Here is a 16,297-nt window from a genome sequence, read left to right on the forward strand (position 1 = left end):
AAAAAAAAATACTAATTAAGAATTAAAAAAAAAAAAAAATAAATGAACAATTTAGGCAATAATATATGCGAGGTAGAGAAATATAAATGTAATAAACCATAAAAATGTAAAAAAAAAAAACAAGTGTAATAAAAAGAAGGGTGGTTAGCTGTGCATGCATGCGGAAGAAGTTTAAAAGGGATGATGGTTGTGTTTGACCCTGAGAGCATCAAAGCTCGTTAGTGGACATATGACATCGAATATATATATATATATATATATACTTCAACATTTCGTTTAATTTTCATTTTTCACCTGACAATTATATAATGATTATTTTTCTTTTTTTTTTTAATTTTTCTAAATTTTATATTAACATAATAATTTGATAATTAGTAGGTACTTATTTTTATTTTTTAATTTTATTACAATTGATTATTATTTTTTATTTTTATTACTATTAATTATTATATAGTTAACAAATATTTAATTATAGATATGTAATTATAAACTATTTAATATTTATATATCATAAACATAACCTCTAATTTTTTGTTTTTAACTTTGGTCCCTTTCCATACAAACTATTATAAAAAATAACCTATAATTTTCGTATTTTAGTCTCATCTAAACTATCATGAACATAAGCAATATAGTTTCTTTTGTTTCTTAGGTTCCTTCAAACTATCATAAACATAACCTATAATTTTTTTTTTTCCTTTCCTCTGTCCCTTTTCCTAAAAAATTTCATAAAACATAATCTATAATTTTTTTTTTTGTTATTTAGATAACTTTTAAACTATCATAAATGTAACCTATAATTTTTGTTTTTTAAGCCTTTTCAATTTATCAAAAACATAACCTATAAATTTCTTGCTTTTTTCAAACTATCCTAAACATAACTTATAATTTTTTTTTTTTTATTTCTTAGGTCCCTTTCTATCATAAACATAAACTACAATTTTTAGTTCTGTTTAAATTATTATAAACATAACCTAGAATTTTTTGTTTCTTAGATCCCTTTGAACTATCATAAACATAACCTACAATTTTTTTATTTCTTAGATCCAACTATACTATCAATAAACATAACCTATTATTTTTTTTTTTTTTGCTTTCTTCAGTCCCTTTGCCTCTAAACTATCGTAAACATAACCTATAATTTTTTTTATTTCTTCAATCTACTCCAAACGAAAATAAATTTATGAAAATAAAAATTTCTTAATTATGATGCGTTTGAGAAATTCTGACCCTACGTATATATATATATAGTAAACAAGTAATAATTTGGCAGTTTTTTAAACTAGTGTATTACTGGTGGATCATCATTATTATTAATATATGAATTTTATGGACGTATAATAATATGAGGATGATGAATAGCTGATGCGGAAAGAAGGAGCAAAATTCCTCAATTCATTCGACCTACATTTCGACTGTCCTTGCATGTTCATTTCTCATGGACGTTAAAAAGTAGAGATAAAAAATACACACATATGTATCTATATATATATATATATATATATATAAAATTAATCATAAAATGTCCAGGACGATTTTTAACGATCATAACATGCTGAGTGTAAAAATTTAAAGAGCAAAGATTATACACACTTCCACCTTTCCAATTCCACTTTCACTTCCACTTTCACTACCGTTTAACAAAATTTTTTATTCTTTTTTTCTCAGCTTGGATTTTCAACATGCATGATTATATGTTTATAGATAATTTTTGATTCGTTGATTCATTTGTCATAATTATTATTTTTGAGCTGAATTTTTTATTTCTTCGAATTTAGTATTTTGCAAGAATTTTTCATTAAAACGATTTTTTCTATATTATACACAATTTTTCAATATAATCGAATATTCACTTCACAGAATTTTTAATCTATTCGAATTTTTATTTATCAGAATTTTTATTTACACGAATTTTCATTTAACATAATAGGGAATTTTAAAAAAATTTTTATTAACTAGAATTTCATTGCACTTATAGAATTTTCATTTTATTTTTTTCAAATGAATTTTCATTTATTCGAATTATTATTTGATTTGAATTTTTTTTTTTTTTTTTTTTTGCTTAAAAACTGATTTTTCTGCAGAATTTTTGACTTAAACCAAAAAATTATTTAACAGAATTTCTAATTGATAGAATTTTGTCCGAAATTGCCAAATGACCGAAACAATCGATTTTGGCGCGTTTTTTTTTTTAAATTCAATCAATCACAATTTTATGGATAATTTTTTATTACATTACAATGAATTACATCCTTTAAAGCAGGAAAAATACAAATTTAGAAAAAAGAAATGTCAAATTGTTACGGAATGACCCAAAAAAAAATCCAAAAAAACGATTATAACTTCTATAGAAGTTAATGGATTATTATAAAATTTGGCAATTGTGTTCTTTTCAATGAATAATGTCGTTTGAATGCAAAAAATACCAATTTAAAAAAAAAACGAATAATTATTACGGAATGACCCAAAAAAAATCTAAAAAACGTTTAAAACTTATAAACATATTAACGGTTTTGGAATAAAATTTGGCAATTATGTTTTTTCCAATGAATGACAATATTTAAAAGCAAAAAATACAAATTTGGAAAAAAAAGGGTAAAATTGTTACGGAATGACCCAAAAAATAATCCAAAAAACGATTATAACTTCTAAAAAAAAATTAACGAATCTTCATGAAACTTTGTAATTATATTTTTTGCGACAAATTAAATTATCCTATTTAATAAATATATAAAGTGAAGGGAAAAAATGTAAAATTATTATGGAATGACCCAAAAAAAAAATCCAAAAAACTGTTACAACTTCTAAAGAAATTAACGGTTTATTATAAAATTTGATAATTATGTTCTTTGCGATAAATCACATTCTTTCATTGTAGAAATATACAAATTTAGAAAAAAAAAATGTTAAATTGTTACGGAATGACCCAAAAAAAAATCCAAAAAACGATTGTAACTTCTTAAGAAATTATCGGATCCTCTTAAAACTTAAAAATTATATTCTTAACGCTAAAATACAATTTGTTATTGTAGAAAAACACTAATTTAGCAAAAAAAAAAAAAAAAATCATAATTGTTACGGAATGACCCAAAAAAAACAGTTATAACTTTCAAAAAATTTGCCAAATAGTTATACAAACTAAATGATTATATTATATGCAATAAATAAAATCCTTTCAATGCGAAGAAATACAAATTTAATAAAAAATGGGCATAATTGTTATGGAATGACCCCAAAAAAAATCCAAAAAAAAAACGATAATAACTTCAAAAAAAATTAATGAATCGTTATGAAATTTGGTAATTTTGTTCTTTGCAATAAAGTACATCCTTTAAATACCAAAAAATACAAAATTTTATAAGTAGAGCATATTTGTTATGGAATAACCCAAAAAAAAAATCCAAAAAACGATTGTAACTTCTAAATAAATTATTGGATCCTCATAAAACTTAAAAATTATATTCTTAGCGCTAAAATATAATTTGTTATTGTAGAAAAACACTAATCTAGCAAAAAAAATCATAATTGTTACGGAATGACCCAAAAAAAACAGTTATAACTTTTAAAAAATTTGCCAAATAGTTATACAAACTAAATGATTATATTATATGCAATAAATAAAATCCTTTCAATGCGAAGAAATACAAATTTAATAAAAAATGGGCATAATTGTTATGGAATGACCCCAAAAAAAATCCAAAAAAAAACGATAATAACTTCAAAAAAAATTAATGAATCGTTATGAAATTTGGTAATTTTGTTCTTTGCAATAAAGTACATCCTTTAAATACCAAAAAATACAAAATTTTATAAGTAGAGCATATTTGTTATGGAATAACCCCAAAAAAAAAATCCAAAAAACGATTATAACTTTAAAAGAAATTAACAGATCCTTATGAAACTTGGTATGTTACTAAATTTCATATTGATCCATTAATTTTATTAGTTAAAACCGTTTTTTCAAATTTTTTTTTTTTTTTTGGGTCATTCCATAATAATTTTTGACTTTTTTTCCTAAATTTTGTATTTTTTCGCCTCTAAAGTATTTTTTTATTTATTAGTATTTTGCAAGAATTTTAATGTTATGAACTGAAGAAATTATTTGTTTTGAAATAATTATTATTAAAAATAATTTTCGGTTATTGAAAAATTTTTTAATATAGAAAATTGTTTCTGATGAAAATTCTTGTAAAATACTAATTCAAACAAATAAAAATTCGGCTGATAAATAATTACGAGAAATTAAATTCTAAATGAAAAATTTAACTCATGTTTTTTTAGATGATAATTATCCTTTTGGATTTTGTAAATTTCTAAAGATTCAGAAACGAAAAGTTTCTGTTATAATTGACTTAAATATTTTTCAAAATTGTATAAAATTGGAAAATTAAAATCAAAATAAACTAATTAGGTCAATTAAATATCTCTCTATTGTAAATAAGTGTTGGAAAAACTCATATAAATTTATATTATATATATATATATATATATATATATATATATATATATATATATATATATATATATATATATATATATATATATATATATGTGTGACAATGCAGTATTCTATAAATCAATTACCATTCTATTCTCTATATACAATTTTGGTGTATCTAAACTAATTACTTTAAGAGGCAATTATACATCCAATTTAATTGCAACAAGAGATGCAATATATTTGGGGAATTCTTTATTAAAAAGAAACCCCCTTTGCCCAGAACATATTTAATTTAAAAAAAACACCCTATATATGCTTAAATTACAGTTTATTTTTTGATGTCGTATTTCAATTTTTAAATATTAAAATATGTGAGACAACAAATGTTAAAAAAAAACCTTCAATATTATTGAAAAAAGTATTATTTTTGTTTTTTAATACAAGATTAAAATTTATTTAAAAAAAAAATAAAAATCGATTACCGTCACAGAAATCTATATTATCGACTGATGATAGAAGCAAGGAAAATGATATAAAAAAAATAATTACCAACACAAAAATCTACATTATCGACATATGGTAAATGCAGGAAAATGATGATATAAAAAAATTACCGTCACAGAAATCTACATTATCGACTGATGGTTAAAGGCAGGAAAAATGGTGATATAAATAATTGTAGCTATTCATTTTTTTTCCTGTTTTACCATCAGTCGATAATATAGATTTCTGTGTCGGTAATCGGTTTTTATTAAAAAAAAAAAAAAAGTTTTAACCTTGTATTAAAAAAAAAATATATATTACTTTTTATTCGATAATTTCGCATATATTGAATCACTATTCTTTACAGTGAATTAAAACACAAAATTATATTGTTGCTTTATAATTATCTTTCTTCACCGTGAGTGCGTGACATTTCCAAAAAAAATTAATAAAAAAATATTTAAAAATTAATTTTAAAATTAAATTCCACCCCTCCCTCACCCCTCAGTTAATAATAATAATAATTTACTAATTGAGTGTAATTATTACTAATTAGAAAATTTAATTCTAAAAGAAAGTAATAGATTATTGAAAAAAAATTTTTTTTTTCTTTTTTAAAAACTCACCAATTTTCAGAAGCGTCCTCATCAAGAATTGTTCCATCCGCAAGTCGATGTGGAAGATTTGAACTTGGCTTTGGTCGGCTTCTAACACGTGATGGTCCAACGACGCCTGTCCTTGAGAGTCCAGCTCGAAATGATGCCCTGGCCCTATCGACTACTCGAGTCAAACGTCATTGCATAATATTAAATTAGTAAAATAATGTTAGTAATAAATTTTACTGCGTGGCGAAAAAAAGAGAAAAAAAATTATTATTTCATTTAATTTAGAGAGTTAATGGAAAATTATATATTTATTGCGGTTGCTCATAATAAATTACGTCACACATTTTCTTGGATAACCTTTTTTGACCCCACACCCCTCCTTTTTCTTTTGTTATAAAAATTTTAGGTAAATTATGGTGCCATTTTTTTTTTTTTTTTACAGTTTGCCACAAATTTTATTCTAATCTCCCCCCTCCCACCTCTTTTTTTCACCCCCCTTAAAATGTGACGTAATTTATAAACAGTGCGCGTTTATTTTAAAGAATAATCAGACAAAAAGAATCGAAATAATAATAACAATAATTATAGTAAAAATTTGTGTAAATTTTAAAGAAATAATTTAAGTTTTAAAAAAATTTCAAACAATTAGAAATTGCATTTTTATTAAAATTAAAAAGTTTTTAAAAAACAATTTATAATATAACATCAAAATCTAGGTTTTTTTTTTTTTTAAAGGGTATTTCCACAATAGAATAAGAGCAACAGAAACTTCAAAAGTTTATATTAGAATGTATTCACAATGACAAAAAAAAAATGCAACATAACCTTAAAAATTTAGATCAATTTAAAATATTTCTACATAATAGAAAAAGAGGAACATAATCTTAAAAATTTTTAGATCAATTTAAGATATTTCCACAGTGGAAAGAGAAGAATAAAATTAATAGGTCACGAGGCGAACATAACTTTTAAAATATAAGTCAAAAATATAACATAACCTTAATTAGGCTCTATTAGGGTTTTTTTTTTTTTGACAACGGAAAAAGGGCAAAGTAATCTAAAAATTTAGATCATTCTACTTCAACAATGGAAAGAGGAAACATAACCTAAAAAAATTTAGGTATATAGGTTTTGAGTGTATCCTATAAATGTAGGATACCATTTTAGGGTATTTTCACAAATTAAAAGAAGTGAATATAACCTAAAAATTTAGATTCTTTTTAGGCTTCTTCCACAATGGAAAAAAGAAACATAATTTCCAAATTTGGATGGTTTTAGAGTGTGTCCTTAAAATTTACATTATTTTAGGGTACTTCCACAATTGTAAGAGGGGGGAAAAAATCTTAAAATGTAGGTCCTTTTAGGCTATTTTCACAATGGAAAGAGATAACATAACCTCTAAATTTAGGTAGGTTTAAAGTGTGTCCTTAAAATTTAGATTATTTTAGGGTACTTCCACAATTGTAAGAGGGGGAAAAAGAACCTTAAAATGTAGGTACTTTTAGGCTACTTTCACAATGGAAAGAGATAACATAACCTCTAAATTTAGGTAGGTTTAAAGTGTGTCCTTAAAATTTAGATTATTTTAGGGTACTTCCACAATTGTAAGAGGGGGAAAAATCTTAAAATGTAGGTCCTTTTAAACTACTTTCACAATGGAAAGAGATAACATAACCTCTAAATTTAGGTAGGTTTAAAGTGTGTCCTTAAAATTTAGATTATTTTAGGGTACTTCCACAATTGTAAGAGGGGGAAAAAGAACCTTAAAGTGTAGGTCCTTTCAGGCTACATTCACAATGGAAAGAGATAACATAACCTCTAAAATTTGGTAGGTTTAGAGTGTGTCCTTAAAATTTAGATTATTTTAGGGTACTTCCACAATTGTAAGAGGGGGAAAAAGAACCTTAAAATGTAGGTCCTTTTAGGCTACTTTCACAATGGAAAGAGATAACATAACCTCAAAATTTAGGTAGGTTTAGAGTGTGTCCTTAAAATTTAGATTATTTTAGGGTACTTCCACAATTATAAGAGGGGGAAAAAAAATTTTAAAATGTAGGTCCTTTTAAACTACTTTCACAATGGAAAGAGATAACATAACCTTCAAAAGGTTTAGAGTGTGTCCTGAAAATTTAAGCCATTTTAAGGTATTTTCACAATGGAAAAAGGTGAAAATAACCTAAAAATTGATTTTTTCCACAATGAGAAACCTAATTTAAGAATTTTTCAAATTTTTTTTTCTTCTTGCAACGAAGATGAGGAAAAAAATATATAGGTATATAATGCAATTTCCGGAAATCAAGATGAACGAGTATGTGCGTGTATGCAGGGTTAATGAGATACAAAAAAAAAAAAAAAAAAAAAAAAAAAAAAACACATGATTGTGAAAAAATGCAAGTAGGACGATGAGAATCGATTTTTTGTAAATATGTATAATCACTTAATTATGCATTTTCGTTTCTAAAATTGTAATTATACGATAAGGGATGATTGTTTAATTAGAAGAAAGAAGGAAAAAAAAAAAAAAAATTACGAGATATATTATTATTTAATGCAACTACCACAAATTCAAAATGAATAAATGTTATATATGTGAGGCCTTTCTCTAATTTTTCAACAGGAATTTTTATAAATCTCAACATAAATTTATTATTATATACGCGTATATACTTTTAGAATCAGTAAAAAATTCACTGAACTCGTTTTATGAATTTTTCACCTGTTTCTTAAATTAGTTTTTTCCTTCGAGGTGAAATACTGTGTTTCATCTATATATATATATATATTATGTATCCAAAAAAAGAAGAAACTTTATAGAAGTAATTTTTACAAAAGAAAAATAATGTTCTTTAGGGTAATTCTACAATGAAATCAATTTAAGGCGAATATAATCTCAAAATATAGATTTTTTTTTTTAAAAAGTTAACATAACCTCAAAATTTAAGTTATTTTTAGGGTATTTTCACAATAGAAAGAGGGTAACAACCATTAAATTTAGGTTATTTTAAGGTACTTCCACAATAGAAAGAGAGCAACATAACCTTTAAATTTAGGTTATTTTAATGTATCACCAATGGAAAGAAAGCACTGTAATCTAAAAAATTGCAGTTAATTTAGGGTATTTACACAATAGAAAAAGGGAACAATATTTTTTGAAAATTATCTCATTTTAGGGTACTTTCACAAAAAAACAGAATAACATAACCTCCAAATTTATATTATTTTCGAATTTATCCATAAAGGTAAGGGTACAAGCGAAATTAAAAAATTTATCTCATTTTAGAGTACTTCTACAATAGAAACAGGGCACAGTAATTTAAAAATTATGGTCATTTTAAGGTATTTCTACAATAGATAAAGGATAACATAACCTTCAAATTTAGATGAGAATGTATTAGAGTACATAATAATATTAGGATGTATCCATAACGCAAAAAGGTACACAGAAACCTAAAAATTTCTATCATTTTAGGGTACTTCTACAATAGTAAGAAGGCAAAATATAACCTCCAAATTTAAATCAATTCAATATTTATTCACAGTAGAAGGAGGAGAATATAATTTCAATATTAATTGTAAGTTTAAAGGCTAACATAACCTCAAAATTTAGTTCATTTTAGGGTATTTTTACAATATAAAAAGAGCAACATAACCTCTAAATTTAGGTTATTTTAGAATGTTTTCACAATGGATAGAGAAGAATATAACCTTGATATTGAGTCAAAAAGCGAATATAACCTCAAAAAATGAGTTAAAAACGTATCATAACCTCAAAATTTTAGTCATTTTCGGGTAGTTCTACAATGGAAAGAGGACAAGGAACTTAAAAATTTAAATTGTGGAAAGAGGAAAAAAAGATCAACATAACCTTCAAATTTAGATTATTTTTAGGGTGTAACCACAATGGAAAGAGAATAACATAACCTTAAAATCGGTATATACATATATACATGTATATATTTATAAATCAATTCTGAATACCTTTTTATTTATATATATGTATACTGACCCTATATGAGGATAGTGGCGAGGGGTATAACATTTATATTTTCAGGTCAGGGTTAACGGTTAGGCGTGCCACATGTCCACTGTCGACGTTTTACAAGCACCGACATCTAAAAATAGTTTTGCGAACCGGATACAAAAAAAAAAAAAAAAACCTACTGCACACGGGCGAAAACACGGCATATGACTTCCTATACACACCTTTATAGACATTGAAAATTTTAACCAATATAACCATTATGATTTCTAAATTGAAACGATTAATTAAAGGTCTATTAATTTATCAAAAAATTTCTTAAATTTTAAGGGAATTTCTAAAATAAAGCCATTGTTTTTTTTTTAAGGAAACCGATATTGAATCATTTATAGTTTATGTTATCGATTCAACTTACATTTTAAGGTTATGTTCGACTATAGAAACCCATTTTAAGGTTATAATTAAAATAAAGCCATTATTTTCAAAAAAAAACGATATTGAATCATATATAGGTTATGTTACCGATTAGACTTAAATTTTGAGGTTATGTTCGCCTTTTACCCTCATCTAGTCAAATAAATGTAATGAAAAATTTATTTTTATTAATTGAAGAACAAGTAATCAATTAAAAAAAAATTTGTTTCCATTTATTTTGCGTAGAAATTTTGTTTGTATTTATTTTCTTTTATTTATACTCCATTTCTATATATATATATATGAATAAACATATATTTTACCCTCAAGAAAAATTGCAAGTGTGTGTAAAAACTGATTTAAAATGTTTAGATAAGGATATAGTCACTTTGTTTAACTCTCTCTCGATAAGAAAACGTGACACTTTTTTTTTTCTTTTCTTTCTTTTTATACTTTTTATTTCGCATATTCTGCGTATTTATACAGCAAATAATGAGAACGATTAGTTTATGAAGACTTAATTAGAGCAGGAGGTCGAAACCAGTGATTGTTATAAAGAAATATAAATAAACAAATAAGTATATATAAATAAGAGTACATAACCCTAACTATATATATAAAGTGAGTTCTTATTTTTATTATTATTATTATTATTAATATTATTATTATTATCATTATTATTATTATTATTATTATTTACTTATATTTATTTACAACCTCCTACTATTTTCCACTTTAATGATTAATTTTTTAAAAGGATTGCAAATATTAAAATTATTCAAATTTTATCTAAATTTTGAGGTTATGTTCGTTTCTTGATTAAAGGGAATTTAAAGTTATGTTTGTCGGACATAACCTCAAAACCCAAAGTTCCGATGAGCAATATCCTTGAATTTTGAGGTTATGTTTGAACTAAGGCCTTGAATTCTGAAAAAATCTCTACTATAGAATTTTGAGGTTATGTTCGTTTTAATACTAATATATGTAGATATATGGGTCGTTCCCACGTCAATTCGCCTGTGGGTTTGTGGTTATAACTAAAATACTAATATATTGATATATGTATGGGTCATTCCATGTCAAGAGTGACCAACCTAATCTAACAAAACCTATAACCTAACTTAACCTAACAAAATCTAACCTAGCAAAACCTAACCTAACCTAACATAACTGAACAAAATCTAACCTACCAAAACGTAACCTAACCAAACAAAATCTAACCTAACCTAACAAAACCTAACCTAAGTTTGTCAAAAACATAGGTTGGGTACACTTAACATGGAATGACCCATACTGAAGACAGCAGCGAAATATTACATAACAGAACAAAATCTAACCTAACCTAACAAAACCTAACCTAACTTTGTCAAAAACATAGGTTGGGTACACTTAACATGGAATGACCCATACTGAAGACAGCGGCGAAATATTTTTATAATATATAAATATATACTATTATATATATATATTATATATCTATATATTACTAAGTTCCATAAATTTTTTATAATTCTTTCTCCTACTTTGCATATTCTATCATCCTTTTTTTTTTTTTTAAAAAAAAAAAACTTGTTGAAAATTCATTTGCTCAGTTGAAAATTATACATCTTTGCCAAATGTTTCATATGCCAAATATATTATAATCAAATTATATGCACGAGAAATTTTTGTTTATTATTTTTCAAATGCCAAATTGCATGTATAATCATTCAGAAAAACTTTTACAATCGATTATTATAAAAGTGAAAGTTCCTTGAGAGAAAGTTTATAAAGTTTTTTCAATGGTCAATTCTATAAAAAGCTCCGCATATATAGTCAATGAGTATAAGAATAATTACTATATACTTAATTTTAGAATTAAAAAAAAAAATCTCAAGAAGCAAAATAAAAATTGGATTAAATAATAATAATAATAATAATAATAATAAAACACACACACACACATATATATATATATTTAATCGATACTCACAGCGTGTAACGAGTCTGTTGTTGGTTTGATTTGGTGGTGGAATAGTAGGTTGAGGCGGTGGTTGTGCGCTCAAGTCTTCGAAGTTTATAATTTGAAGACGTATGTCGTCTACTTCGCTTCTTATAAGGGCTATCACTTCGCTGCAGAGAAATTTTGTTCCTAAAACCGAGAAAAAAAAACAAATTTTTAACATTAAAAATTTTTTTTTTTTTTTTTTTAAATAATATTTCGAGATGTAGATTTTTAAAATAAAATTTAAATTTTTACTAATTCAACTGCCGATTAGTTTCTTAAATTAATTAGTAACCGTTTTGATTACTTTTTAGTTGAAAATTACTAAATGATATAGTAGAAAACTACTAATATACTTATTAAAGTTTACTAATTTTAATAGTAGACTTACTACAGGAATTAGTAGATTTATAGTAACAGTAATTTTAGTAGCGTCTAAGTAACAGTAGTTTTCTGCTAAAGGTAGTTTCATACTAAAAGTAGTTTCATACTAAAAGTAGTTTTATACGAAAATTAGTTTTATACTAACGGTAGTTTTAGTAGCTACTAATTAACGGTAGTTTTATACTAAAAGTAGCTTTATACTAATAGTAGATTTATAATAACTGTAGTTTTCTGCTAAAGGTAGTTTCATACTAAAGGTAGTTTCATGCTAAAAGTAGTTTTATATTAAAAGTAGTTTTATACGAAAATTAGTTTTATACTAACGGTAGTTTTAGTAGCTTCTAATTAACGGTAGTTTTATACTAAAAGTAGCTTTATACTAATAGTAGATTTATAATAACAGTAGTTTTCTGCTAAAGGTAGTTTCATACTAAAGGTAGTTTCATGCTAAAAGTAGTTTTATATTAAAAGTAGTTTTATACGAAAATTAGTTTTATACTAACGGTAGTTTTAGTAGCTACTAATTAACGGTAGTTTTATACTAAAAGTAGCTTTATACTAATAGTAGATTTATAATAACTGTAGTTTTCTGCTAAAGGTAGTTTCATACTAAAGGTAGTTTCATGCTAAAAGTAGTTTTATATTAAAAGTAGTTTTATACGAAAATTAGTTTTATACTAACGGTAGTTTTAGTAGCTTCTAATTAACGGTAGTTTTATACTAAAAGTAGCTTTATACTAATAGTAGATTTATAATAACAGTAGTTTTCTGCTAAAGGTAGTTTCATACTAAAGGTAGTTTCATACTAAAGGTAGTTTCATACTAATAGTAGTTTTATACTAAAAGTAGTTTTATACGCAAATTAGCTGTATACTAACGGTAGTTTCAGTAGCTTCTAATTAACGGTAGTTTTCTACTAAAAGCGATTTTATACTAATAGTAGATTTATAATAACCGTTATTTTCCTGCTGAAGGTAGTTTCATACTAAAAATAGTTTTATACAAACGGTAGTATTAGTAGCTTCTAATTAACGGTAGTTTCATACCAAAAGTAGCTTTATACTAATAGTAGGTTTATAATAAAAGTAGGTTTCTGTTAAAAGTAGTTTCATACCAAAAGTAGCTTTATACTAATAGTAGGTTTATAATAACAGTAGTTTTCTGCTAAAAGTAGTTTCACACTAAAAGTAGTTTCATACTAAAAGTAGTTTTATAGTAAAATAAGTTTTATATGGAAATTAGTTTTATACTAACGGTTGTTTTAGTAACGTATAAGTAACAGTAATTTTATACTAAAAGTAGCTTTATACTAATAGTAGATTTTTAATAAAAGTAGGTTTCTGCTAAAAGTAGTTTCATACTAAAAGTAGTTTTATACAAAAATTAGTTGTATACTAACGATAGTTTTAGTAGCTTCTAATTAACAGTAGTTTCACACGAAAGTACTTTTAGTAGTTTCAGTAGTTTTATACAAACAGTAGTTTTAGTAGTTCCAGTAATTTTAGTAGTTGTATACTAACAGTAATTTTTGTAGTTCCAGACTAAAAGTGGTTTTAGTTATTTTTATAGTTTTATACTAAGAGTAGTTTTAATATAGTTTCTAACTATCAGTAGCTTTATACGAAAGGTAGTTTTAGTAGATTCTAAGTAACAGTTTTAATAGTTTCTAATTAACAGTAACTTTAGTAGATATAGGCTAACAGTGGTTTATTATTTTTTTTATTATAAAACTACTGTTAATCTAAAGCTACTAAAACTACTGTTATTAAAATCAACTAAAACTACTGCTACTTAGAATCTAAACTAAAACTACCCTTAAGTATAAAAAACAACTGATAGTTAAATGCTACTAAAACGAGTACGAAACTACTAAAATTACTAAAAAACCACTGTGATTCTAAAGCTACTAAAACTAATGTTAGTATACAACTACTAAAACTACTGTTACTTAGAATACTTAGACTAACAGTAGTTTTTTTTATTAAAAGCAGTTTTAGTAGTTATATATTAGCAGTACTTTTAGTAGTTTTAGCATAAAAGTAATTGTAGTAGGTTCAGTAGTTTTATACTAAAAATGAGACAATTTTTTTGAGTACCAATTACTCAAAACGGATACTAATTATAATATAATAATTATAATTATAATAATTAATAAACGTAGCAGCGCAGTTGAATTATAGTCAAAAATAACTAATTCAGTTTCAAAAAAAGAGTATAATTACTAAATTCTTGAAAATTTTCTTAAAATCGATAGAAATAAATATTATAATAAGAATAAATTTCAAGACTGAATAACGACGAATTTTGTATACACTATACACATATATTGAAAATTAAAATTTAAAAAGAGAGAATATTAGGGGGAAAAAAAGGAAAATTAATTATTGAGAAATTGATTTAGAGAGTAATCTAAAAGTAAGGTTAAAGATTACTAGGTGAAAAGTTAACTCTAAGAAATCTAGTTGTATGTGGATCGATGACCCGTGCCTTTGAATATTATTCTCCATTTATTTGCAGTACAAACGGACAGACGTTGGTTTTCTATTTTTTCCCTAGTTTCCGACAAACGACGCCAACGCTTCCCTAAACGAAATTATGTTTCTCTATATTATATACATATTTATATTTACATATATATATATATAAACACAAAGTCGATAATACTCGCAAATCGTACGACCTACTTTTTTTTAAAAACTAAAAACCTCAAGTCACTTGAAGCATATATATATATATATATATATATTGCAATCACTAAAAACAATAATACAATTGATTGGAAAGAAAATTCATATATAGACAAGTTACAATAGAATTTGAGGTTGGATTCAATTTCAAGGTCAATGTCAATGACCCATTAAAGAAACTGGAGAGTAAATATAACTTCAATATATTAGGTTAAAAATAAGATTAAAAGGCGAACATAACCTCAAAATTTAGGTCATTTTTGGGTATTTCCACAATGAAAAGACAATTTAAAAATTAAGATCGTAGAAAAAGGGCAACATAACCTTCAAATAGGCAAACATAACCTCAAAATATAAGTCAAGATAGTTACATAATCTTGAAATTTAAATCATTTTAGAGTATTTCCACAATGGAAAGTGGGTACAATTTAAAAATGTAGATATTGAGTCAAAAAGCGGACATAACCTTAAAAAATAAATCAAAAAGGTAAAATAACCTTGAAATTTAGATCATTTTAAGGTCTGTTAAATAGAGTATATGATTACCAAAAAATGTAATTCAAAAACCTTAACGAAAATTTGAGAGACTTATTTTCAACAAAACAAAAAAAAAAAAAAAAAAAAAAAACAACAACGTCATAATTTTGAATCGAAATTAAACTTGAACAAAATAGGCTGAATTATTATATTGGCCTTGAAGCACCTATAGATAGAGAGGAATAACAAATATATATATATATATATATATAGATTCGCCCATTAATAGATTGCATTAGTTGAATGGAATATTGAATCCGCACCACACCCCTTGTTATACATAAGAAAAAAACATTTCTCTTCTAAATTTCTGATTTTTATTTGCTATAAACTAAAATTAAAAAAAAAAATGAATTTCTTCTTACAGCTACGAAAAATTAATTTCCCTTTTAGGTTTTATATTATTTTCTATATACAACAAACAATCGCGGAGTATTAAAACCTTGTCCCAGTATAGTATATATATATATATATATATATATATATAGCAACTAGAAAAAAAATAAAATTGAATAAATTTTTATTCTATCTAACCCCTTTAGTGTCATGCTAAAGTAGAAGAAATTGACATCAAATTTTCATAATTCAAAATAACAGAGTATTTTTATTTTATATTCTAAATTCGAATGAGGAAATTAAAAATCGAATTTGGAATTTTTAAAAACTAACACCGGATACGTAATCAGCGATCCCAAAAACGCCCGAGTAACCAATTTTTACAAAATCTATATAGAGCGAAAATAAAATTATAGTCAGACTTTACGCCAGTTTAAATCAGTGACA

General features: G+C 24.7%; 1 protein-coding gene across 7 annotated transcripts in view; it reads right to left on the reverse strand.

Annotated features, from left to right (window-relative positions):
• Positions 1–16,297, reverse strand: part of LOC127290162 (potassium voltage-gated channel subfamily H member 2) — a 145,221-nt gene that overhangs the window by 105,187 nt on the left and 23,737 nt on the right. For 6 of the 7 annotated variants that reach the window (XM_051318585.1, XM_051318582.1, XM_051318580.1 and 3 more), the window contains exons 3-4: positions 11,895–12,053; positions 5,551–5,701 (exon numbers count right to left, since the gene is read on the reverse strand). In XM_051318585.1, coding sequence (XP_051174542.1) covers positions 5,551–5,701; positions 11,895–12,053 — 310 coding nt within the window. The remainder of the gene's footprint in view (positions 1–5,550; positions 5,702–11,894; positions 12,054–16,297) is intronic. The other variant, XM_051318583.1, reaches the window with a different exon arrangement.

This window comes from Leptopilina boulardi, unplaced genomic scaffold (genome assembly GCF_019393585.1).
Source record: "Leptopilina boulardi isolate dan_hultmark-lab unplaced genomic scaffold, ZJU_Lbou_2.1 LbouV2_55, whole genome shotgun sequence".
Taxonomy (NCBI): domain Eukaryota; kingdom Metazoa; phylum Arthropoda; class Insecta; order Hymenoptera; family Figitidae; genus Leptopilina; species Leptopilina boulardi.